The sequence below is a fragment of the Rhipicephalus microplus genome, chromosome 1 (genome assembly GCF_043290135.1).
Source record: "Rhipicephalus microplus isolate Deutch F79 chromosome 1, USDA_Rmic, whole genome shotgun sequence".
NCBI lineage: Eukaryota > Metazoa > Arthropoda > Arachnida > Ixodida > Ixodidae > Rhipicephalus > Rhipicephalus microplus.
The window spans coordinates 270,370,004-270,396,181 of record NC_134700.1 but is presented as its reverse complement, the minus strand read 5'-3'; the positions used below and the strand labels follow the sequence as shown (position 1 = coordinate 270,396,181).

At 46.3% G+C, this 26,178-nt stretch overlaps 1 protein-coding gene across 5 annotated transcripts in view; it reads left to right on the top strand.

Annotated features, from left to right (window-relative positions):
• The window catches only part of LOC142817460 (myelin expression factor 2-like), a 38,692-nt gene extending 14,911 nt beyond the window's left edge, over window positions 1–23,781 (top strand). For 4 of the 5 annotated variants that reach the window (XM_075894485.1, XM_075894474.1, XM_075894472.1 and 1 more), the window contains exons 9-12: window positions 5,904–6,331; window positions 12,167–12,218; window positions 16,497–16,580; window positions 23,382–23,781. In XM_075894485.1, coding sequence (XP_075750600.1) covers window positions 5,904–6,331; window positions 12,167–12,218; window positions 16,497–16,580; window positions 23,382–23,437 — 620 coding nt within the window. In that variant the 3' untranslated portion in view covers window positions 23,438–23,781. Of the gene's footprint in view, window positions 1–5,903; window positions 6,332–12,166; window positions 12,219–16,444; window positions 16,581–23,381 lie in introns of all 5 variants that reach the window. The other variant, XR_012895252.1, reaches the window with a different exon arrangement.
• Window positions 23,782–26,178: the final 2,397 nt, after the last annotated feature.

Here is a 26,178-nt window from a genome sequence, read left to right as displayed (position 1 = left end):
TCCATTTTTCTCAAAAAAGTAAATTTACAACTGTTCAACTTTGAGGCCTCTATATCTCTGCAGCTAGGGCAGGTACAACAATAATTCTTTTTGCAATGGAAACCTGTATGTGTGTAAGGTGCAAGTATGGGATCAGAATTTAGAGAACAAGCCTTTTTAATTTATTACTCATCAAAATTTTAACACAATTCCAACTGCTTTTGAAAATGGATAGTTCATTTTGCTGTAAAATAATAATAATAAAGGCTTTGAAAAAAACTTGCAATACTTCAATCTATAGTCATTAGTCTATGTTAGGATATTTTAAATATCACTTTTAATTAAGCACTTTTTTTCTTTGGTGGCTTTAAACAATAAGGGGTGAACTTAAGTTATCTCTGGAATAAGATGAGATACAGAAAAACCAATTAAGGAGCTACAGAAAACTAGTGAGGAGCTTTTCATCTGTTTGTCGCTTTTAAATTGGCAGAACAGCCAATCTCTGGAATTTAGTCAGAAGAGCTGTGCGACATGGTGCAGGTTCGCCAAGTGCTTCAGCTCGTTCATGAGTGAAAGTCTGAAGCCTATACTGAGGTGTACATACATACCTGCCAAGCCTCCCGAATGGGCCGGGAGACTCCCGGATTTCGACCGCCTTTCCCGTTTGGACCGAATTCGTGAAATTCTCAGCCAAATTCTACTATGTTCATTGGGCCTAAATTCGAATGTTCGAATGAAAAATCGCGGGGGGTGATGCGAACTTTGGTATGGAAACTATCGAACGAAGGCCAAGAGCAGCGTACTCGAAGCTTGAAAAGTACCGGTGCGACCGGCGCACGCACTGCCTTTTACAGTGCATGTGATTGTCGCCACAACTGCTGTGGACGAAACCGTAGTCACTCTTTACATGATCAGGTATGGCGACGACATAACTGATGGTCTGAGCCCCGAAAGTGTGTGCTCAACCAGTCAAAGCGACGCTGCTTTCCGCTAACTCTGTAGACAAAACTGTGGCAGATGTGATCGTAGATGGCATAAAAACGACTTAGTTTTCAAGGTGCATGCACAGCCAAGCGCACGGGATGTAAAAGGAACTACCGTTTTCCGCAACCGTCGCGCACAAAACCGTGGTCGTGGTGACGCGATAGCGATCTATGAGCTCCGAGGACATGCAGCGGTAGATAAAAGCCAGTAAAAAAGTAAACCTAAACTCAGTTTGGCCGCAAGGGTGAAGCAATGAATGAGACAGCGACAACCTGGAATGTCACGCTGAGAACGGCAAGCAGATTGAAACGTGCAGTGCACTGCTCATGCACAAATGACGCACGAAATCGATACACACAGGATGAGAGCGAACTCACAAGGACACGTTAACAAGGTTAACGTTGTGAGTGACACTAACAAGAACAAGTGACACTAACAACTGGGACACTAACAAGTGTCCCAGTTGTTATCCTTTGCTGTGTATGAAACGCGCGCTCTTTTCGCAAACTGGGCCTGTGCAGAGACCAAAGTGACCTTTGCTGGCCCAGAAACTAGTGCAATCGTTCCAGTGAAAGCCGAAGGCACGCAATGTCCGTCCCCACCAAAGGATAAGCGCGCGCGCACAAGCATCTAACCTCCCTCCCCCTATCCGCGGAGCAAAGTTCGTGTGAGAGATAAGTGCGCCTCAGTGCTTCGTAACAAGCTTTTTCTTTCTTTCTTGAGTGTTCATATATATTATACATATACGGTGGATGATAGTGGCGACGACGATGGCAAAAAAGCAGCCTAGACTGCCTACATTTAATTGCTATTGCAATAAAAAGGGGCCAGATGCGTTTTGGAGTTCCTGTGAAAAGAATCTACTAGTGATCAAAGTTGTGACTTGCGCTTTTGAAGCAGCCAACTGCACCGTCGCGTCTGTTCACGTGTGTCCCAGAAAGAAGTACGCGTGTTATTTTGACGGAGATAGATTCTGCTAGTTGTGTTGATCCTTTGACACTCTCACCTCAGTGGGAAACCATGTGTTCGGCCAATAGTGATGTTGACGCCTGTGATTGAGACAACCCCAACCTCCTCTTGTTTTTCTGGGTTTTCTTTTCTGGGGGGGGGGGGGGCAGTAAAAAATAAAAAGCAAATAATTCAGCCCCCCCCCCCCCCCCTTCCCGTTTGCGGAAATCTGCCGGATGCAGAATCCATGAACTTGGCCTTTGACTCGCGCTTTAGCGGCAGCCAGCTGGGCCGTCCCGTTCGGTCACATGTGAAGACACGCGATTTGTATTGAAGGAAATTGATTGCATTGCTGGTTGTTTTACGACTCGAATTTTCGGGAGCATTTGCGCTCCACCTTAGAAACGCTCACCTTAGTGGAAAGCCTTATCCATGCGAGTTCGGCCACTCAAAGCTATTATGAGACCGCAACGCCGATGTTCGCGCTTGCGTTTGGATCCCTCCCCCTCTCTTGTTTTTCGGGATTTTTTTTTTTTTTTTTTGTGCGCCAAGATGGGAGAAAATAATTTAGCGCATCGATTTGAAATATGACGGCAAAACACAATTATGGTTTCGCCAAAGGCAAATCCATCACAGCTACAAATAAAAAAGGCTTGGATGAATGCGAAGAGTGTATGAAGCACTGATTCTTCCGAGCGTTGAAGAAAAATTACTGCATTTACTCGAAAATATGTCGGGCACCAATATAGGTCGATTCCTACTTATAGTGTTCTACAAGAAAAAATATATATACAAATATAGGTCCACCTGTGTTTATTATAGGTTGGCCCGTGTTTATTATTTTTTTATTTAGAAATAAAAACTAAAACATCGCACATCTTTATTTACATAACTTAATGCTCTAATCGCTGTTAGGGCCGTCATTTTGTCAGATGTGCAAAATGTTGTCGTTATCACATTCTTTGCTAGCATCCACGGCTTCCCAAACGACGACGTCCTCGCTGCAGATTGCTGGGCTGCGAAAAGCATAACGCCACGCCGTTCTTTGCACGCGATCAGACAGTCTTGCTGCTTACGCCAACCCCTAATCAAACTCGCTGCGGGGCACATTTGTTAGTCCTCGGCAAAAAGTATTACTTAGCACTTGGAATTGACCTGTGTAGCTCTGCCGACCTGACATCGTCACAACCGCACACAAGCAAATGGTGGCGGTGGCTGGAAGAAGGCGCCTGATTTCTACAGCCCGGTAGGGAAGCATGGCGATTTGCCTAAACAAGTGCGAATCGCCATGCAGATCAGACAACGAACAAAGCATGAGGCCTCTCAGGCCAGTGCCGGTGCGGCTGCGCGCCGGAAGCACTGCTAGCGAGCTAAGGACTTCACGGCCTATACCTAGGTAAATCATGGTTTTCATCACAAACTTGGCGGAGCGGCTGCATTTCGCAAGGGCTATGAAGAGGTGGTACGTGGCTATTAATAACTTCTTTCTCAATTACTTCGGTAGACTGAACCCTCCCCCTCCACTGCCAAGGATTGCTCGGAATAGCGGCTAGCAGTATCGCGCGTCGTCACTCGAAAATGCGATACCAAGGAGCACGTATGAAGCAGGGGCAAGAATTTTTATCTGCCCTTCTCGCGTCAATAAATAAACTGCTAAAAAATTACTGGGCCACTGTTATCCTGTCCATTATTTCGTTATTTGGAAAAAAGGCATAGGCTGTCATGGTGTGACCAATTTTTTTTATGCAATAAACCTTTCTATATATATATAATTTTGAGTGACTATTTGTAATCAAGTGCTTAAATATGTTAATCAAAGGCACACCGGGCAGAGACCACATGCCTGAGAACTCGAATATCATAAGACAAACCTGAGATCAGAATTTTTAGGTGTCTTAGAGACGTAAAGAGAAGCTGAAACTTTATAAACGCAGTTTTCTCAATACTGTTTTTTCTTTGTTGCATTATGCTCAGCCCCTCCATGAAGTTCAATGAAGAAACAATTTCTCTCTCATTATTTGGGGTATCACCTCAACATTCTTGTGGAAGCACTGTGCAGCCATTCTTAGTGTCTGTGCGAATTTTCATCAATATCCAACCAGAAACAAAAATGTTTGCCGAAAAAAAAAAAAAGCCTGTCGAGGACTTCGACGGGCTTTTTTTTTTTTTTTTTGCATTGCTCGTGGGAAGTGTAGCACGGGAAGGACTGGACGGATTTTGATGCAGATTTTTTTTTCCCCTGAATCCAAAAACATTTCTCAAGGGTCTGATGATATTTGAATTTTTGTTTATGGTCCAATATTTTTTTTTCTAAAAGATGACATACATGACCTTGCTTCTGACAATGTGTGTAGACAGCCATGATGATCTTTATTTAAAAAAAGGTGATTAAAATTTCTAAGATTGTCATACCCAATAGTCTTCTTTTGAGTAAAGATCAACACTATTTGCAGCTTCCTGGCATGTTTCGTTATAGCGCTAGGCTTTCCACGAGCAGACCATATAACTTGAACCACGTAGCATGATGTAACTTGAGAACTACTCGAGGTATCATGATGAAACTGCATATTTCCCTATTCAAGACACTTATGAACATGCATGCCAAATTTCATTGATTTAGGGTAGCAAACAATTTTTTTTTTTTTTTTTTTCCAGTGCCACCTCCCTCTTTAAAGCGCAGCGGGTGCAGCAGTTGAACACCATTAGCTCGCCGCTCTCGGTTGGTCAGATCGGGTATATAGGTCGTGATTTCGCTTGGTCATAAATATAGGTCGATAGCTAGTTATGAACATTTTTGGGAGAAAAGATCTTGCAGCAGTCAAGCTGCACCCATCAGGCAAAAGCCATGCTCTTTTTTAAATAAGTGCACACAGGTTTCATAATATTTTGTCCATTTTTTTGGTGCTTGCTTATTAGAGCATAATGCAATCATGGATGTTGGTGCCAGCACTAGTAGGCGACTCGCTCGGTTGCATTTACGATTTTTGCACAAATGTTTTACATATCACTGCGACAACCTATCAAAGTAACAAATGATTTTTTGCAGTTCGTTGAGATTCATGGTCTTGAGATTTGGCTGTACTATGTTTTCAAACGAGGCCTATAACCAAGCACTCTGCCGTAGGAATCGCGATTCCCCTCCTCCTCCCCCCCCCCTTACTTACCCCTACATTGTGTTTGAGTAGGGTGGGAATGTAGAGGGTGCACTGTGTTTTGATATGATACTCGGAGGTCATGGCACTTTAAAAAGGTAAAGACAAATGGTGCCTCTGTGGATATTACTGCACAATTTTGAGTACCTTTTGCACTGGCCCCGTCGACTGAACAGCTTTAACGCCATGTCATCAGCTAAGTAGCTTTTATGCAGTGTAGATAAAACAAATATTTTAAGAACTCTACTATATGTCTCCTGTTTGTGCAACAGCTTTCGTTTTACGACGAATTGGTGTCATCTCGGCAAGATCCCCATAGAAATAGTCTAGAAATAATGTGACTGCTCATGTTCTGAAGTTTATTGATTATATGGTGCCTGTATTACAAAAGTGTTATCCGTCGTCCCCTTGGGGTTGTGTAGTCGGGATTCCACTGTATACAGGCATTAAAGATGCTGCGTCTGATTTTGTGAATTTTTGTCACTTCAGCTACTAGTACATATGGGCTTTGATTTTTGTGGTCTTACATTTTTTGGTTGGGGTTGTAACAATCGAAGCTCGGTGTTTTGTTATTGATGGAAGTGAAGAGTTTGACCACAAAGGACAGTGACAAAACGAGATTTGTACATTGTCTGGTTACGTTTTTCAAAAGTGCACCAACCTTCGCAAGTGGCTCTCATGTAATTGACCTTACAGTATTCTGTTCTCAAGCACAAAACTGTTCCGTGATGTTTCTCTAATGGTGATATTAAGTGTACCGTGTCTTAAAACACTGACACTGTGCTTGGCACAAGTGTTTAGCTCATGCAACACGCTTGTTTTTTCTCCCGACTTTTGCAGCTGCCCAGATGGCCCAGATGAACATGACTGGCCCAGTGGGCGGCATGCCCATGGGCGGTGGTGTGAACCCTGTGGCAGCGGCTAACATGGGGCTTGGTGGCCTGGGAGGAATGGGAGGCATGGGCCTGGGTGCTGGAGGCCTTGGCGCTGCAGGAACTGGAGGCCTGGCTGCAGCAGGGCTGGGTGGCATGGGTTCAGCTGGAGGTTTGGGTGGGCTATCAGACCGCTCTATGTTGGGCTCGGGCAACCTTATGGGAGGCGCCATGGCTTCACCCACAGGGCTGATGGGTGGCCTGTCCGGGGGCTTGGGCGGCGGATCCGCGGCTTTGGGTGCTGGCAACGGCGGCGGTCTCGACTACGACCGCCATCTTGGTGGGGGTGATGGCTACCGAAGCCCCCGCTCTTCAGATGCCATCATGGTGCAAAATGTAAGTATTGTGTGCGATTCCCTGCTGCGTGAGTTGGCTGCTTGTTTTTCGGCACCAACCTCTTTATTTCTTAATGGAATTCGATGTAAATTCTAAATGACCGTCCGTCAGAGCACACAAAACGAGTGTGCATGCGTCACTAAGGGGTATAATTTTAACACCTGTGACCTCGCAACACGTGGAGGTGTAAAGCAGCAGATGACGCTGTCTTCGTTCGACCAGTGGGGAAGCATGCAGCAGCAACATTGTGAATGCAGCCAATCAGAGGCCTGACAACGACCTTCAGAAATTTTTTTGTGCGCTTTTTATTGAAAGGAAAAGCCAGGCGAGGCCATGGTGGTGGCACCCAATTACATCACTGCAGAGCTTTTTCTTTTAAAATCATTTTTTGTCTTCGTGTGCGATTTCCGCAAATTTTGGCGCTTCAGCAGGCGCAGCAAACTTTTTCAAGCACTGTTTTTCAGTGTACACATTTTGCAATTGGATAAAAGAAGGGCTGCAAAAACTGAGTGATTTTTTTTTTTTTTCATTTCTCGCTACAGTAAAACCCCGTTCATTCGGACTTCACGAGACCGGAGAGAACGTCCAAATTAACCTTGGGTACGAAGTATCGCGAGTACAAACAAAACGCTTGAAAAATGTCTCCTACACCATCAGACTTTTATTTCTTTAAAAAGTGGTTTGCTTCACGAACGCAATGTGCGAAGAAGTCACAATTTTGTGAAGTTCCTGCAGGTGGCTTAGTCCACGTACACTGTCCGAGGAAAGCATGCATAAGTCCTCCAAAACGGCCAACGCACGCGCGGCCTCTGCAATTGTATGGCGTGGACGCTCGTCAGCATCACTTACGTCCTTGTCAGCCGATTCCCCTTCGCCGTCCAAGATTTCAACGACGATATCGCTGTTGGTCACTGTGCGGGCCACGGCAGCATCGCTGTCAATCAGCTGGCATGGTGCTCACATAGTGGCCGTCTTGCTCTTCGCCGGTTTCTTCATCGGCCACCACACCCCAGATCAGCAGCGTCGTGCACGAAGCCGCTATGCCTAAAGCTGTTTGCGACTACTGCAGGCGGTGTGTTGTTCCGCATGTATGTCAGCATGTGGATTGCGCTTAGCAGGCTTACTTCGTACTGCTTGCCTGACTCTATGCAGAGCAACATCAGCTTGAGTACCTGTCGTCGATAGCTGCTTTTCACGAACTGTATGGTTTTTTGGTCCATCGGCTGCAGGGAAACCGTTGTGTTCGGAGGCAGGACTAGCAGTTTAATGTTCTCGAGCCCGAACACCTTCGTGTGCGCACTACAGTTGTCTTGCACGAACAACACCATCTGGGCCTTGGCCGCAAAGCGGTGGTTGAGCTGGCGCAGCCATGCTTGAAAGTGTTTGGCAGTCACCCAAGCCTTTCTGTTAAACCGGTAGTCGACAGGCAGCTGCTTAATATTTTTAAAACATCTTAGATTCGCAGCCTTCCCGATCAGCGGCAGCCGCTCTGTGCCGGTCATGTTAGCAGTCAGAACTGTCACGCGCTCTTCACTTCGTTTTCACACCAACGCACGCCTCCCCCTTAAACGTGATTTTCTTGACAGGCAGAGCCTTATAGAACTGCGCTGTCTTATCAGCGTTGAAAATGTTGCACGGCTCGTACGTAGAAAGGCGCACGGATAATCCATACCGCCAGTCCGGCACAACACTTTCGTCAACTGCACCTCTTTCACCACACACGTTGCGGAACATCAGCCCATGTCGCTTTTTGAAGCAGTCGAACCAGCCTTCCGATGCATTTGCGAACTTCTCTGCTTGTGCACAGATAAGGGGGCCGCTCAAGGGCAAACGCACATCGCATGAAACGGCAACCCAGCGCAACAGCGCTTATAGTTTGGGATGTGCTGCCATTTGAAACCTCTTCCTCTGGTCGCCAAACATGTCCGCGTCATATGCTTGCACAATCTGCTCTTCATTCTTCACCTAAGTGCTCTGCGTGCTTTTCTCCACATTGAACTTTTCCATCACTTCTTCTCAAGATGCTCCGGCTTGCAACGCTTTCAATATTTTCACCTTCGCGGCCAAATCCTTTGCTTCGTACTTCGCTCTCTTCGCTGCGGGAGTTGAGGCGGTTGGGGTCGCAGGAGACAGAGGTGAAGTCATCCCGGCGTCGCTCGCGCGATGGTCACGTGCACATGCACACACACAAAAAAGACGCACGGTGATAAAAATGAAATAAAAACCGGCGAACTTTCCAAAAACAGCAAACATTGAGACTGCAGATGGCACTGATTGTGTACAGATAAATAATTTAAGGGGAGACGCTCCTCGAAAGCACTTTTTTTTTGTTATTCAACTTAGAGCTTCAGAAATTGGACCACTGATGCAGTTTTTCCTCCTGATTCCAAATCTGTAATCAGTTTTTACATAAGTGCAATAGTTTGGGAGTTGTGTTTCAAGTAATGGTGAAACTTGATAAGTTTTCCGGGAACTTTCGCGCATACTAAATGTTCATGCAGAGAGTTGTTCAATGGCTCCTTTTGCTCCCTATTAGCCATAGAGTGCCGATATCTAGCTAGAAATTGTGCTCCAACTTTGAAACTATGAAAAAAACATCTGTGTAGCAAAGTACCCTTTTTTTTCCACTCGACCACCATTAAATTTATTAATAGATATTTACAGCTGATAGGTTGTGCTGATTCAAGTAGATATCGGCACCCTACGCACTCTCCTCAATGTGTGTGCCAAATTTCGTCGTCGTATGACCATTCTAAGTGCCCGAAACACTTCCCGCAAAAAATGCAAATTGGCCAAAATTGCGAAATGAGAAAAACGCGTTTGAAAGTTTGAAAGTCTGTATTTACAAAAATGAAAAACGCAGTAGCACGAAACTTGTGCTGAACACATACACACATGTCCAGAGGGAATATCAGTTGTCTAAAACTCTCCAGCACCGTAGGTTTTCCCTTCCCGGCTGGTGCGGCAGGACTCTTCCACCCGGGCCCTCTTGGCTGCACTGCGACGGTGTGCCCTCGCCTCAGCGGTCTGACGCACATTCATCTTGTGCATGCGCATGCTGTCTCGGCGGTCGCTGAGGGTAACCAGGGCCTCCGAAGGAAGCACCCCAAGCTCTTCCAGCACCTTTTCAAAGCTCGCGTGGCCCCGGTTGAACCACAGGACTGCAATGGCTGTGGCTGTTTCCACAGCAGTCCGGGAAGCAAACCGGGTCTTTGGACACAGCAGCCATATTTTGCTGTTCAGGGACTCGGCCGCGTTCTGTGTCTTGCCGTGGAGGCACCGGGCAAGCAGCTTCGCATCTGTGAGACGCTTGTAGATTGGGAGGACTGCCAAACCCTGGGCCTTGGTCAGGAGGGGGGTGTGGCACGGTGCAGGCTGGCCCTGCGCCTCAGCACGTCGGTGCTTGCACCACGAGTCTGGGCCTGCAGGACAGAACTTGTGACTTCCAGCACCGTCTGTTGAGCACGAGTGCAAACATGAGGCCCATATGGCAGTGTACATCTTGTGGACATTTCCCCGATTGTTCACAATGGCCACCTGAAAGTAAGTTTGAAGCTTCTGGATGGTGGTCTCCTTCAGCTTCTCCCCTCGTGGAAGTGGCGTTGGCAGCTTCCGCAGGCCGGTGCCCAGACGTTTCGCCACGTGGTTGGTGCACTCCTCTTTTTCAATTGGAGTGTCAGGGTACACGTTGGCATCACAGACCCCGTTGTAGGCCTTGCTGTCTCCATCGCTTAGGAAGATGGTGAACCGCAGGGGTGTCTCATAGTCCACAGTCCTCTGCCAAATGCGCACTGCAGCTTCGGCCTCCATGGCATGCGAAGAACAGTCGCAATTCTTCTCACAAACGGGATGATGAAACGCCTGCCATGTTTCTTCATCGCCTCCCATGTCGTTATGCAAACTGCACGCCAGGCAGAAGTTGGAAAGCACTTCATAGTCCAGGCACAAACCAGTGTCCAAGGACACTACAGTTCCCACACCATTGTGGCTTTTGTGGCCTCTTTTTTGCCATGTGCCGTCAAACATGACTGGCACGTCACTGTTACCAGCCACCTCTTTGGTGACGCTGCGTGCCCTTTGCATGTTTTCACAGACAGCCTTCACTGCCGCACTGTGAATCTTTTTGCCGATAGCATGGAAGGTCTTATGGTGCATAGGGTTTGGCAATCCAACTACTGCACAAAATCGTGAAAGTTGCTCATGCCCGATACCGACGGCACGCGCTGCAAGCACCACTTTCAGGTTCACGGCAAAGGCGTCACGCGAACTCCCGCTGTCGTAGCTTCTGCTTGCACCGCGGCCGCCATCTGACGCGACCCGCTTCGACGAGTACGCGGACGAAAGGATGCTCTCCGAGCACTCCGCATTCTCGCAGTGTAGCTCCAGAAACGCCGAAAGGCCTTTCCGCTTTTTATTCGGTGCCCGAACTGCGAGTTTACTCTCGTGACAAACGGGGCATGCCGCGCCTGCGACGACGGCCGTCAATGCACCCAACTCGCACAGCACTACGCTTTCGGCACGATCGGCATTCGGCCTGACGTCGTTTTCGAATAACGCGATCTTTTTCTGCGATGCACTCACAAAATTCACTGCAGCGTTGATCTCGTCGTCGCAGTTGCCATGGTCGACGTTGCCGTGGTCGATGTTAGGCCTACCGGCCGCTGGCCCGTCGCGGACATTTTCGTTGGCGGTGGCTTTCTTGTACGTCCTCCGCCGCTTCCCTCTGAACTTGTTCTTACTTCTGTATTTCCGATGGTCGGCAACGGCCTTTTTCGGGCTTGCCATCGCACGAAAACAGCGAAAAATAACTCCAGAAAACAGTGAAGCGAACTACGGCAAGAAAACACGGGTGCTGTCAGCCAATGGCGGCCCTGCGTTAGTGGCGCGCGGTTTGAAACGGCGGGAAAAGACTGTTTTTGTTGCTTTTTTTTTAGATTTTTCGTGAACGTACGAGACTTCAAGAACCGGGATCGCGGAGAGTAAGGACAACTCTACACGAGCCAGCGGCCGCAATATGGCGGACAGCTCTCTTCGCGGCCCCGCGAGCACGCGAACAGCAGCCCGTTTTGTGTAAATTTCGTGATGCCGCGCGTCACTGCCGCTCACTCAGACGCGTTTTTCACTGACTTCTGATGCTTATTTCGCTGTGATATTTTCAGATGTCAAAATATAATGTATAAAGATGATAAAGCAACAAAAAACAGAAAAGGTGAAATTTGGAAAAAAAACGCGACTTTTCGACCCGCGTCTCCCCTTAAAGCACTCTAGAGGTGAGCAATCCAACTCAACTGTTACGCAAACGTGTTCGTTGCGCAAGAAAAAAAAGGAAAAGCAAATCCATAGGTTGCCCGTTGCTGATGACAGTAGCAATGCACTGCCTTGCATTTCGGTTGTTTAAACCACCCTGTGGTTATTGGGGGGGGGGGGGAGGGGTGCCTTCGAGGTGTACTACCTATGGACGAAGTTTTGAATCTTGGAAGCCGCAATCCGATTTCAAAGTTCTTTAGGTGCACTGTCGATTTGGCCGGCAGAATCAGCTGCTGCTTTCCCATCGTGACTCGAGTGCAGTCCGGCATTCGAATTAACCGAAGTGCGGCTGAATTTGTCCGAATTTATGAGTTTTCAGTCGTATAACAATGTACATTTTGGATTGGACCAGATGCCGTGGCTGAATTAACCAAAATTTTAATTGATGGGGGTCAAATTAACGCGATTTTACTGTATACGGAAGCACAACCCTCCCCCCCATATGTGAACTATTTTTTCTCAAGTGAGAGTTCACTGTATTGCACGTTTCCAGCTCACAATTTGCGACTTATTGCTCTGTGTTTGCAGCTTCCCATGGGCTACAGCTGGCAGAACCTGCGTGATCGCTTCCGGGAAGCTGGTGAGTGCCTTTCACCTTTGCTGTATGAAGACAGATGCAAAAGAGTGGCTACTGCGGCTGGTTGGTAACGCATTTTGGAAGGAATATACTTTCTAAGTGTGCAGGGAACGTTTCAGAATGAAGAGGGAGGACAGAGGGCACACGAAAAGACAAAAACTGACATATTTGCACTCTGTCCTTTCTTTCTTCTTTCTGAAATGTTCCCTGCGCGCTAAGAAAGTATATTTCTTCCCAAAAAGACAGATGCAGGTGATGTGAAATACTGAGAGCTTGTGTCGCAATTTTAATAATGCTGCTTTGAATTAAAATTGGACAGTAAAAAATTGAGATTTTCTGATAATAGAAAGGTTTGACATACATTAACTTAGAAGGGGTGGAGTACGTGCGTGTAGCCAGCGCCTCGTCCAGACGATCCTCCTCGTCACTTGAGCTCTTGGCCTGGGAATCCTGGGTCCCTGTGACCGCAGCTACTATGTCCTCGTCGGCGAGGCTCGCGACGGCCTGAACATTGCAGTCCGCTTTCACGAAATCGGCCGCAGACACTTTATGTGGAACAGCTGTCAAGAAGTGGGGCGACAAGGTGCGATACGCGTCGACATCGCAGTCTTCACCGGTTGTCGCAAGTTCTGCCGTCACACGACAGGCTCCCTGCGTTTGCTGCTCTGCCACCTTTGCCCTGTTATCTGCTTCGTTCTTTAACAATGTACTCTAAGTGCTTTGTGGTATCCCGAAGTCCGCGATGGTCGAACATTTCTCGCCTGCCTCAACAAGCTGATAAATAGGCCTTCGACTTTGCCGCAAAGCCGAGGGTCTTGCGCTTCTTGACCCTAGCCATAGCTACATGAGAAGTTGACAATTCGTGGAGTCCGCAGCATCTTTGTGCACCGCGCACGCAAAAGAATGGTGCATATGTGGTGGTATATAGACTATGCGACAATGAAAGCAGACTCCACCAACAAAGCCCTCGCGAAGCGATGGTTACCGGCGAGGGCAACAGCAGAAGGGGCAAGCTGTGGCTCGCTTATCAAAACAGCAACAAAAAAAGCAAAAGGTGAAAGGAGGAGGTCATCAGCTTTTTCGTTCCTGCTCTTCTGGCCGACGAATATGCGGAGAAAGCATAAAAAACGACAAACGAAAAAAAAAGCGTTCCGCAAGTTGGTCACTGTGCAGTCCGAGCCCTCTCGCCCTTACTTTTTTTTTTTCAGCGTTTCGAGTTTTCATAGAGGTGCAGGGCCGCGCGGAGGTTGCAGTGCGCTGCAAATGGCAAAACGCACTTCCAACACTCATGCGGAGCCGCGCTCAAGGGTATCGTGGCGCATGGCCAGAGCCGAAGCGCTCCTTCCAGCTCACGAAGTGTTTCCTATATACGAACACGGGTAAAAATACTGTTCGATATAAACATGCGAATTTCTATACTTTTACAAAGAAATTTCAAAAGGATAACTTGCGAGTTTGTTATACCCCGAAATTTTATATACAGTCAAACCTCGTTATAACGAAGTTGAAGGGGGAGTCGTAATTACTTCGTTATAACCATTAGTTCGTTATAGCCAATATTCATTTCTACCGACAATTAGCCAGCAAGAGAGAATGTACTCACCACCGAATATCACAGCAGCCCGCCGCGCAGAGAAAAACGGCCGTCGGAAGGCAAAAAACTAGCAAAATAATAAAGAACAATGCAATAATAAAGAACAATACGCCGAAATCTTCGGCCACTTTTTTTTTTTTTTTTTTTTTTTTTTTTTTTTTTGACGCCGGACTTAACGGCTCTCAACATTGCAGACTTCTGCTCAATTGTGATGATTTTGCGCTTACGTTTGCTGTTGTCCATGTCTAGCGACGGAGGGGTGTTGCTCTTCCACAGCGAACGACAAGGAACCAAGCACAAAGCCAACAAAGCCGCAATTCCTCAAAACGTGTTTAGCATGCAGCCTCGTGTGTCCGAGAATCGAAGCATGCAATGCATGGTGCTTAAAAGCAGATAAACTTCCAAATGTAAAAAAAAAAAATAGATATTAACATCCAAAGTTAAGCATTGCCAACGAATTGAACATGAAAGTGTGGGGTGGGAGGAAGGGTCAAACAAACAAAAAAAAAAACACCATTGCGGAAGTTCATCAACCATTTCTCAGACCACCTGGATTATGCACGTTACACAGAAACCTATCTCGGATCACGCCCCGAATTCATCGCCCTGAAGGACTCCAAGCATTCAAGCTCACGGGCACGCACTTGATTTCAAGGCATCACAATCTAATCATGAACCACCATTTGAGTGCTACATGTGCCACCTTCGTTTTCATTAATGGTCTATAGCCCATCCTGTCAAGTGCTTCTACCACAAAGAGTTTCCTTGATTTCATACCAAACGGCAACTTATAAATAGCACGTGACCGCTACTGAAACTCTCCAAACGCCGATTAGGCCTAGCCTGCCGTTCGGTATGTTTTTGTGGGAAGTTTGCCCAAGACGTGAAGTTCCAGCGTGGAAAAGCTCGCATTCAAGCACTAAACCAAGAACAGCTTGCGGGATACGAAGTTCGTATGCGTGATTGGTTGATCGACGATGACAAAAACCCCGCCAAGCTTACGTAAGACTGCTAACAGGCAGCAAAGGCAAAAGGTCGCATAATAAAAATCATAAAAAATTTCCAGTTTACGGACGCGATATCTGTAGCAAGCTCAATAATGAAGCCTTTCCCTGCAGGAAACTGTTAAGCGCAGTTGATAAGGACGGGATCACACAATCCCTGTTGAGCCGCGCGCAGTCATATCCACACTAGCGACGTGTACACGAGAGCTGCAGCGGCAAAGGCCCGCTTTGCACCGCTGAGCGGTGCAAACGCCCGCTCAGCGTGCCGGCGTCTTTTCCTTTTCTTCCTTCTGCCTTTCATTCGTTCACTCCACGTCTCCTTCCTAACGACCTCGTCGCTCGCTTCCCAGAGGTGCACCCAGGGCGCCTCCTATCAGACGCCAATTCTCTACCACGTTTATCACAAAAATTTTCCGGCAACCACTTTATAACCAGTCTTTCATCTTGGGGGACTGCACAATAAATGGCATGTGTATACAAAAGGTTTTATGGGAAGGTGAATGGGAGTAAAAAAAAAAAGACTGCATTGTAACCGGTCTTGCACTATAAATGGTCACATTATAAGTGCTCTAAACTGCACCTATTTGAGGTGTGGACATTTTGAAAGGGATACAGGCACAAAAAATTTGGATTGTGTTGTACTAACTGTAGTTTGGCAGTCGCTCATTGCGAGGCAGTTTTATATTTTAGGGGCGAAGCTCCTCGGGCTGTAGTTCGTTCCCTCCTCTTTAGTAGTATGTAGCCACATCTAGTTTATGTTGCTCAATAGATGGCGTTTTTTGCACATGTCCTTGGGAATAATAAAACTAGATGGTGTTAATGGTTTTCACAGCATATTCATGAATTGAATGAGGATGAGTGGTGCGAAGCATTCGTCGGTTCATCTGTGTTTCTGTTCGTCCGTTCGTGCCTCTATCCATTCGTCCGGACAGACGAACGCTTTACCTCAATCATCATTCACTCCTTGTATATGCGGTGATTTTTTTTTATGGGTGCAGGGTATTGCTAAAACTCCAAAAAGTTGAACTCTGCAGTTTTGAAACGGTGTGGCATTGCCGTGCTACAAAAATTGCTTCAGTGGTTTAGACAAATGTAAGGTAATCCACCATAATAAGGTAAGAAAGATGAAGACAAAGAGGCAAAGAGGTTTATCAAGGATGTGCCTGAATGGCTACTCAACATTTAGAGGGAATAAAATAACTGTGATGCAAGCAAAATATTTTACTGTGTTTTTTGTAAGGGTGGAATATGAGGATGCTCAGGTAAAAGTGTGGAACTTAACTTGGCAGCTTCTTGCAACTCACTTGTGCAGTTTCTGGACTTAAGAACCCCATATCTTATTTTGCTATTTACCTAAACCTGTTATTAATGAAAAGATAAAGTAAAAGTGAATAACCTTAATTGCATTGAGAAAAGTGGCTTTGTTATTCACAGTGACTGCCAAGATTTTGGGAATCCCAAGCACGAGAATCGAAGTTTTTGGTGCCAGTACCTTTTAATGGTTGGCGGGGAAGTTTACAGCCTGGAGCTGTGCTCTTCGTAAACCCACAAGGTGGTCCTGCATGATAGCAGCCCCAGAAACTGCATTCTGTGGTCGCATCTTGGTTTGTTTTTGTTTTGTTTTTTTCAAGCTCCTCGCAGCAAGCAGTCCAGTTCGAGGTCCTCCTTTGGTTTTTGATGCAGGGAGCGTGCGGTACACCGACATGAAGGGACGTGGTACCGCAATTGTGCGCTTCAACTCCGAGCGGGACGCTCAGCGGGCTGTTGGTATCCTTTGACTGATGTGTGGATGCATTATTTTCTTTGCTTATGTACAGTCGTCACCAATATGAGTTAACATGCTGCCCGTAATCAAGGCTTTAAGGTGGCCTTAACATGGAAAGTCATCAGTGATGTAAGCATTGTTTTGAGTGATTGTACTTACAAAACTATTTTCACATTCGCCAGTGCTACAGTGTAGGCTTGGGGTCCCTTTGTCATTTCAGTGTGCCGTCGAACCTAGTTTACTCTAACTTGAGTTGTCTTGAGTAACGGCTGAATTTGAACTAGCAAGAGTCTCTCTGATAAGCGATCCAGTGCATAAATATGTGGAATTCTGCTGTCTAACATGGGCTACGTTCCCGGGGGCTGGGTTTTCGAAGATGCTAACTTGCTTTTGCCCATTGCTGGAACAGCTGGATAGCCGGCCATTCCCGGAACAACTCACTTTTTAAGTCAACGCTTTTTATGCGGGAGGGTTCATTACACAGGAGAAAAGTCGCGGGTGTTATAACAGCAGAAATATTGCATGGCGGTATAAAGAAACTCGCTATCCAACTGCTGCTGGTCTTCAGTTCGGAGGCAGGACTACGGAGTTTCTGTTCGAGAACTTCGCTCTTCACAAAGGGAAACTGTCCTTGTTTTGGCCTGCAAAATGCATGGTGCACCTTTTTGTAGCCCAAAGCTGTACACGCGCTATCCGCACAGCCCTGAAGCACGTGCTGGGACATCTGCTGCACACAAGCGAAGGGCGCAAAAGCGTGTGCGGATAGCGCGTCTTTAAGCCAACGCCCACAGATCAAAGCTGTAGTGTTGTCCAGCCACTCAGTTCCCATGCTCCAGTGCATGCTCAACCAAGTTCAAAAGCGGCCATGTTGTTAGTGTACCAGCTGATCGTCAAAAATAAAACCTAGCGTCAGATAGAAGAGCACGCACATTGCGGGTGCGCCCCGTGCTTTGTTTTAGGGGCAAAGCTCCTTTGGTCTAAGGCAGTCGTTCTCAAATGGGGTCCGCCGACCCTGGGGGTCTGCGAAGTCATTTCTATGATTCGCATAACCTTCACCCACATTTTTCTTTAAACGTGACTGTGCCACGTATTGATGAGCTGTCCAAAATGAAGTGATGTGGCACGTTTGTTTGATGTTTTCGGAAGCAATAAAAGGCACCTGTTGTTACAGACACATCTATGGCTGAGAACCACTGGTCTAAGGCAATCCCGCATCCTTCTGGCAGCGTAGCCAGCCGAGCATATCCACAAACACGAACGGACAGGCAGATCGGTGGCCGCTTTGCCCCATTCATCAATTCACTCTGTGGATATGCTCAGATTCTTTTTGCTTCGTTTTCGTGCCGCTGTGCTTGCATGGCGCTGTGCTTGCGTGGCGAATTTTCATCCAAATGTGAAGAAAGAAAAGTAGATGAAAAAAAAAAAAACTTGCTGTGGGCAGGGACTAAACCTGTGACCATCGTACGACGCGTCCGATGCTCTGCTAATTGAGCTAAACAGGCAAGAAGCCGGTTCCACACTCGGTGCAATGGCAACAGGTGGCGCTGACTGAGCCTCCCGCATTTGATTCACTGAACCGCAAACTTCGAAAAAAAAAAACTTCAGATTACCGTAATTACTCGAATCTAACGCACACCTTTTTTCCGGTTAAGCGAGTTCATAAATCGCATGCGCATTAGAATAGAGTACGAAAAAAAATACGATTATTCTATTGCCATCGGCATTTCCAAAATGGCCGTCCCTTACGTGGGTCGCCATGGCGCGTCGGCCATTTCTGCCTATGTGTTTCCCATGTGCGGCACTTTGTACGTGTTCTGAGGAGCTCATCATTTTGTAGTGCATTAGCATCGAGGGCATGGAAGGACAGACTCCAAAAACTCGACTAGTGCACCACGATGCCGTTTTTAAAAGAAAGGTCATCGCGTGTGCAGAAACGGACGGAAATTGGGCCGTATTGCGGTCGTTCAGAGTTCCTGAAATGTACGTGCGGGACTGGCGGAAATAAAAGCAGAAGATTGTCGACAGCAAAGATAAAGGCTTTAGTGGATCACAGCAGGATCGGTTTCCGCAAATTGAAGGGCTGTTCGGCGATTATGTGATTGAGCAGTGAGCGGCACAGCGGCCTTTGACGACAGAACTACTCCATGTGCAGGCTATGCAAGTTAGCCTTAGAAAAAGGACTAATGCGGAGCCAGTTTAAAGCGAGCAGGTGCTGGATAACTAGCTTTATGAAGAGGAAAGGCTTTTCCCTCTGAAGGCGAACGGGCATATGCGAAGTTTCCGGAGGAGTACGATGAAGAGCTTCACAGTTTTCAAAGGTTCGTCCTAAACTTGCGGCTCAACAACGGCTACCTGCTTGGGCAAATCGAGAATGCCCATCAGACGCCTCTTTACTTCGACATGCCTGGCACCACAACCGTCGAGAAGGGGCGAAGCAAGTTCGTGTGCTGACATCAGGCCACGGTAAAACAGAGTGACTGCAATGCTTCGTTGCACGTCAGATAGGCACAAGCTTCCCCCGTACCTCATATTTAATTGTTTGGAAGACGCTCCCGAAAGGAGTTGCTTTCCCGAGTGCTGTCATCGTGCGGGCGAATGAGAAAAACGGGTGCGCGTTGCCATCGATGTCTTACTCTTTTTTTTTTTTCTCGCCGTGGAAACCGGGTGCGCGTTACAGTTGAAGGCGTAGTAGCATCGAGTAAATGCGATAAGCAAAAAGCGCAAATAAATGCACTTTTATTGCTTCAAACCTGACAGTTCTCTAAGAAAATAGTCTGTCATCTTCTCTTGCCCAAACCTGCTGCGACAAGCAAGTTTTTCAAGCACCACACACGTCGAAGTGCTTCTTCAGCATTGTCCGCAGTGCAAGATCAAGACCCGCAGCAACATCCATCGGTAGTCCTCAGTGGCAGTTCGTTTCTGCATTGTCATCTGCTAGCTGAACCATCTGCACATTTTTTTCTGTTCGTCAGTGGACCGCATGTATCCATGTTGTCAATGGCAACGAATTTTTTAAATTAATGTCACTAAGATCAACCTGTCACTCATTCAAGAGTGAGTTGGGCTAACGCTGTACTTTCAAGAGAGGTCGGTGCCTCCCTGGTCAACATTTCAAGACTTTTGACTTTCGTCGCCAGGGAAGTGTTCGGTAGGGGCCGCAAGTTGGCATTATCCAATGTCGCCACCACCTGTGGAAACACGTGCGGAATGAACCCACAGTGTGTTGGCAGGCTAGCTGGTTTATCATACTATTTTTGATCAGGGCAACTGAATGGAGCGGAACATGCTAACATAGCCCTGTGTGTGTGTTTGAGCATTATTTTGCACCAGTGTCAAGTCACGGTGTTGTAACTTCAACCCAGCGTGTGGCTGAAATACTCGACACATGAGACCTAGTTAGCCGATGCGATCAATGCAATGCCCCGGCGTAGACTAAACAAGATGGCCGCTTGATAAAACGTGGGGCTGCATGGATGGCGACAACAGCGCGGTCAGATACTTGTTTTGGTGGTCTTGGTACATGAAAAATTTCCAATTTTATAGAAAAACTATAGTCGCCTCGAGGCTCTCGAATGAAAAACTTCTATATAACCAACATTATGGACTTTGATTGATCTTTATGTGGGGTTTAACATCCCAAAACCGCCATACGATTATGAGAGACGCTGTAGTGGAGAGCTCTGGAAATTTCGACCCTGGGGTTCTTTATGGTGCATTTAGACGATGGACCGAATCCGGATGTGGCGGGACGGATTGTGCGTCACGTGACCGCACATCAGCGATTCCCCTCGTCCGCGCGGCTCGCGGACGGATGACCGCAACCTGTTTCTCACATCGGGATTCTGGCGGGAGAAAGCCAATACTTCAGCGGATCAGCTTGGGGTTTCTGGCAACCAGTACACTTTTCATCTGCTCACAGCATGTCCTCCATGGCTCGCGGACAGCTGCATGACTGGTCGGCATCATCTACGCTTGACCAAGGTTTGCTTAGTTTCCGGCGGCTTTGTTCTCAGGTGAATACGCAGAAATCACTTTTAGTGGTTCGGGAAATGTCGCCGCCGTCGTTTGACACGCGAGATTCTTAGCCGTCATGGTGGTGAAATATTCTAACTTCTGCAACCGGCGACGTGCCTTTTCTAAAAAAGGATGGGAGACGTGTTCAGAAGTTCTACAAGTGGGGAACAATGTAGTTGAAAGAACATTCTGCCAGCAACTCCCTTTTCTCCTGAAAGAATAACACTCCTCGTTCATTTGTCCCAATACGACAGACATTGCAGCCAAGCTATAGCCAAGCGTCGCTTCTTGCGGGCATCCATGTTGAATACTCTCAAACCAGTCTGCTGCCAGCGGGCGCAGGTGAGCGCCGAATCTTCTGTCGAGGGTAATCCGGCTGTTTTCTCCTAGGACATCGTCCGTCGTGTGGATGCGCCTGCAGGCGGATCATCCACAGATTAGCCGTCCGCGTCCACGACAAATCCGGATTCGGTCCGTCGTCTGAATGCACCATTAACGTATACCTAAATCGGAGCACATAGGCCTATAGCATTTTTGCATCTCATCAAAAATGCAGCTGTAGCAGCCGAATACGCTCCCACGACTTTCAGGTCAGCAGCTGAGTACCTTAGTCACTACACCACCGCAGCGGGGCAACATTACGTACTATGGGCATGCATGTAGTATTCTATGGGAGTGCATGCGAAATTGATGGGACCACTTGTTGAATATATAACCGAAAATTCTAATTAAAGAGGCCGTGCGACACTTTTAGAACAGCCTTATTTAGCACCGGAATGTGTGTAGCGATGATTACCGAGACGAATGCAACAATAATAATGGAAATTGGTGCATGGAAAGTGAAGTTATGAGTCTTCAATGTTCAAAACTCGAGCAGACGATGACAAGAAACGTTCTCTTTCAGATTTCTTTCGCCTGCTGACGTCAAAGACCGCTTCCAATCACTGTGCGCGTCTCATAAATTTCAGAAATGTCACCTCATTGTCGATTTCACACAATATCTCGCTGCGGCTCTTTTTGACGACGTCAGCATGGTTACTGCGAACCATGTGTGTGGGGTAGCAGACGTTGCCACGGTCACACTGTGTAAGATACTCACATACGCTTTGGGCGGGGTCACTTCCCGGCTTGCACGCAAGACTGTTTTTACGGAAATGCCGGCGTCCACCACTTGTTGCATTGCCACTTCCAGTTGCCGTCGTACCATAGCCTCGTTCGCAGGCTAAATGTTCTGTTTGTTTCGAATAGATCATTATGAAACAGGAATGATTTCTTTCTGGTAAAGTATGAAAAAGTTGTTGTTTTTAGCATTCATCGTATGGCTACCACCATGTGAATATTGCATGCTACTTCACGCGCCAAGCCAATCAAAAGCGAATGGGGTTTGTCGTCACGTCACATGGCACGACGTCACTTCCCAGAACAAATATAGCCGATGTGTGTCGCCGTAGTCTATATCAAGGTAATTTGCCGTGTGAATTAAAATTATAACTGTGTTGATTTCGGCGCTGCCATGTGCGCAACGGTATCTGCGTGTTCCACAGCACCGGCACAACTGATGAAAAATGCGCGCTCAAATAGTGTCGCAGGGCCCCTTTAAGAAACTTCAATTATCGGGAGTCGACTGTATACCCCAATAAGTGGATGGGAGGATAGCTGCCGTGATAGCATTGGATGCGCTATTGAAGGTTGTAGGTTACGTCTCTGTCCAGGGCAAGTTATCTTTTCATCCACTTTTTTTTTTCTTCACATTTGCTTTACAATTACCTCATATAGCACCCCTATACTTTCCTTGGCATGGTAGTCTGTTAGATCCTATAATACTATAAGGTGAAGGTTTCTTTTGCGTTAGATGGCTCTCTGCTCCAAAAATCGTGACTTTATAATTTTTAATCGATGTCGTCCGTGCTAGCGCTGCTCTCAACTGTTTAGTGCGGTTGTTAAAATGTGTATTGATATTGACTCTTATTGTGTCTTTTTTCATATAAAATGGCATTATTTAATGTTGTTTTGATCAACGGATTTGGATATCACCCTGAAATAAAATGCACAGATACTTTTTCTTTTCATTAAGGACCAAAGTGGTGGGTGGGTTCATTATGCGAGTAAATACGGTATTTTGTGTAGTTGAACAGTCTTATTCGAATCAACCGTGGTGCATGTTTCACAGTTGAATTCAGCAGTTTATTCTCATTCAAATACATGTCACTTAGGTGGGACCACTGAGCCCATTCAAATCGTGAGACTGAATGGGCAAGGTCTGTATAGTAAACTCGTTAAACGGAACCTGAAGGGACCTGGCAAATGTCTTCCGCTCACTGAGAGCTGACCAGGGGTGCAGAATGCAAGAACGATACCTATCTTGTCAGAAGCGTTTCACTTCAACAGATTTTTCTTTACTAAAAGTCTGGGGTCAAAGCTTTGGTCATCGACTTATTTGGCACTTGTTTGTTGTGAAGCTAACTAACAGCCTTAACTCTTGCTAGCCTCAACTATTGTTTGGCAGGAATTAGCAGAGCTGAATGCTACTGAGAGTAAGCATAGAAGGAAGCTAGAACACTGTGTATCCGGTACTTTGAAAATATTTTTGGCCGAAAGCTTTCTCATATTTAATTTACTTTTTCTTTGTTGTTTTTGAATGATCAATACACATGTAGGAAGTATCTAATGTGTTGCTATAGATGAAAGAAGCCTTTAGCAATGTTTTGAGACGATATCAATGCTGTGACGCAATGTGTGCACGCAATTGGCATTGCTCATTGTTTTGCCTTGACCACTTTCCTCCCCAGACATGATGAATGGCATCCGCCTCGAGAATCGCCAGATCGATGTGCGCCTCTACTGAGCGTCGTGGGTCGTCGTGTTCTTTGTCATCGTCAATCCTTCTGGTCTCCCTTTTCTTTTTTCCACGGGCTCCTCTCTTCTTCTTTTTTTTTTCCATGTCCTCACTGTCGGCGTTTGTCTTCATCCAGTGTACCTCCGTCATCCGAGAGAGAGAAAAAAAAAAGCCTCCGCAACATTACTCATGGATAGTTCCATTTCCTCCGTTCCACAGCTGTCCATCCAGGCAAGGTGGCTGGCTCCAATTATTACCTGAAGCTGCTGGCCACATGTGCATTGCATGGAGGGGGAATGGTCACTTCCTCATTTTTTAGTACTGTTTCTCTTGCTTGTATAGTCCAAAAACATCATTTTCAGTACAGGATGTGTAAAGATACTGGTTTTAGATATGGTCATTTTTTTCTGAGCATTCTCACCTCGCTAGGATTGATTTTTCTAGCATTGTGCTTGTTTAAGTTTGTTTTCTCTTTGCCAATGGTCGCGGGCTCTGTTATTTCAGTCGCCATACCAAGACAGCCAACAATTTGTGCATTAGGGGTAGAAATTTCACAAAATTTGTGATGCAGCACTACATCTTTCATTTGAATCATCCATGATGCAACTTTTTTTTTATCCGATGGGCAGATAACAAGTGGACAGTGGGCATTGTTAGGTTTTTTTTTTTCTTTTACCAACATTCGGTTTCAAATCATTATGAATAGATGCTGCCCTAACGAGCGTGTGGTGGCGCAATGCTTTTAGCCTTGTTCGTCATTCTTTTTCTTCCTTGTTCAGCATCTGAGCAATGGCATTCATGGGTGCACCTTCATATGTAATTTTGCACATGCACCAGGCTGCAACTTCAGTCGGGAAAAGCCTTCACTTCATGCCACAGTCGAGTAGTCGCATATAGCAAGTTGCCATTTTTTCTTGATGTGGGCTGCAGCGTGGGCTCTACAAGCTATAACGAGGCATGTGGTCACACTTGCCACAAAACCATCCTTGTTGCTTCTAGAATAAAGCTTCCTTTGTCTCCGTGTACTACTACTCTTGTTTGAGCTGTGTCCTTGCCTCTTAATGCGGCGCCCATGTCCACTGTTCGCAACACATCGGACTAACCCTGCTGGTCATTTCGTGCATTCTCGGAAGTCTGGCAGCGGTTGTACCGGCGTGCGGGCCGTACTGGTCGCTCCTGCCTGCACTTTATCGTGTTTTGCTGGCATATTGGCGATGTTCATAGACAATTGCAGAGGATCAAAGCTCAGTATGCTACAGCGGTCTGCATATTTCAGAAAATTTTTTAAATTGCGCATTAAGTCGTGTCCTGGCTGCTTTTTCAATGCGAACTCGGACTCATCATAGCTGTTTATTGCAAGGCTACAGCACTAAAAAAAATGTTTGTTCTAGTACAGTCTTTTGTATTCACCCCCATAAGAACATTAAAGTTCTTTAACATTTTTGCCAAAAAGGTGCTGCAAAGCCTAATTTAACGAACACGCTGTGCCAGTGCATCATGCAACTCTTTATGGTATGCTTGCACGAAGTCAAACAATTCATTTTTCTTGCAAGACTTCATTTGGAACTTAAAGGTCTGGACAGTGTCGCTTGCAGACTTTACAATGGAGTGCGTTCAGCTGTGGTTCGTTTCATATACGTGTGTGTGTGTGTGGCTAGTATGGAGTTTCCTCAAAAGCAGCAAGTGAAAATGCACATAGTTGTCTCCAATCAGCTCTATGCTTCCCGACTTCTTGTGCCATGGCACTTGTTGGAAGTTTGCGGCATGTGTCCAACTCCATTCCCTATAAAACGTGGGCCTTTCCACTTCTCGCGTTGCTGTTCTACCTGCGATTGCGTATTGCTGGTGCGCTCACCAATATGACAACTGGCAAACATGGCTGTTTGACTTTCAGAAATATGCTAGCTTGTAATGATTTTGCAACAGGAGGTTTACATAAGTTATTAGGCATGGGTTCCTCCTGCCCCTGATTCCTTGTCACTGGCAGCTATCCAACATCAAAAATATTGGAGGAAAGGTTAGATCACATTGCTGCAAGTTTAAACCAAATGTACTTTATTATAGCGGCTCGAATCTTGTTTCTAGTCACAGCATGTGCATTTTCACAGCTCTGTCTGATTTTCTTGAACAATGGACAGTATTCACAATTTAGCTTTGGGCTCATCTGGGTATTGTGTTGGCTTGCTGAACTTAGACATACAAGCTGTTAGTTGCTCCTCACATGAAGGCTGGTGGGGGGGGGGGGTAAAGTTTACTTCAGTACAAGCATAATTTGGTTTTCAGTAGTTTGCTGGAGTATTCCACATTGCACTCTTTGCAGTGGGATGTGGTCATTGAGTTGTAACCAAGGCTAGCAAAGTTAACAATTGCATAAATAAGTTCAGGAGTTATGCAGTGTGCATTCCCGAGTGTAAGGCTCATATGAACTAGGGGAATGAAATTTGAATTGCGAATGTTTCTCCTGGCAAGCATTTCAACCCTTTTTCTGGTTGATACGGTAACTGTTGAACCGTGAGCCAAATCTTTTTCAGGAAAGTTGTGATGTTGCTGTAAAGAAGTAGACTTTTATAGATTGCAAGAAAGACTATAGTTGCTTCCCTGCCCTTGTTTCCTGCATCACTTCCAGTCAAAATTGTTCTTGGCATCTATCAACCTGGTTGCACACTATGCATAAGAAAAATGCTACACTGGTGTGTATACTGGTTTATCCAGGAAGGCTCCTCCCTCTCCCCTTTTTCTTCAACATTTGT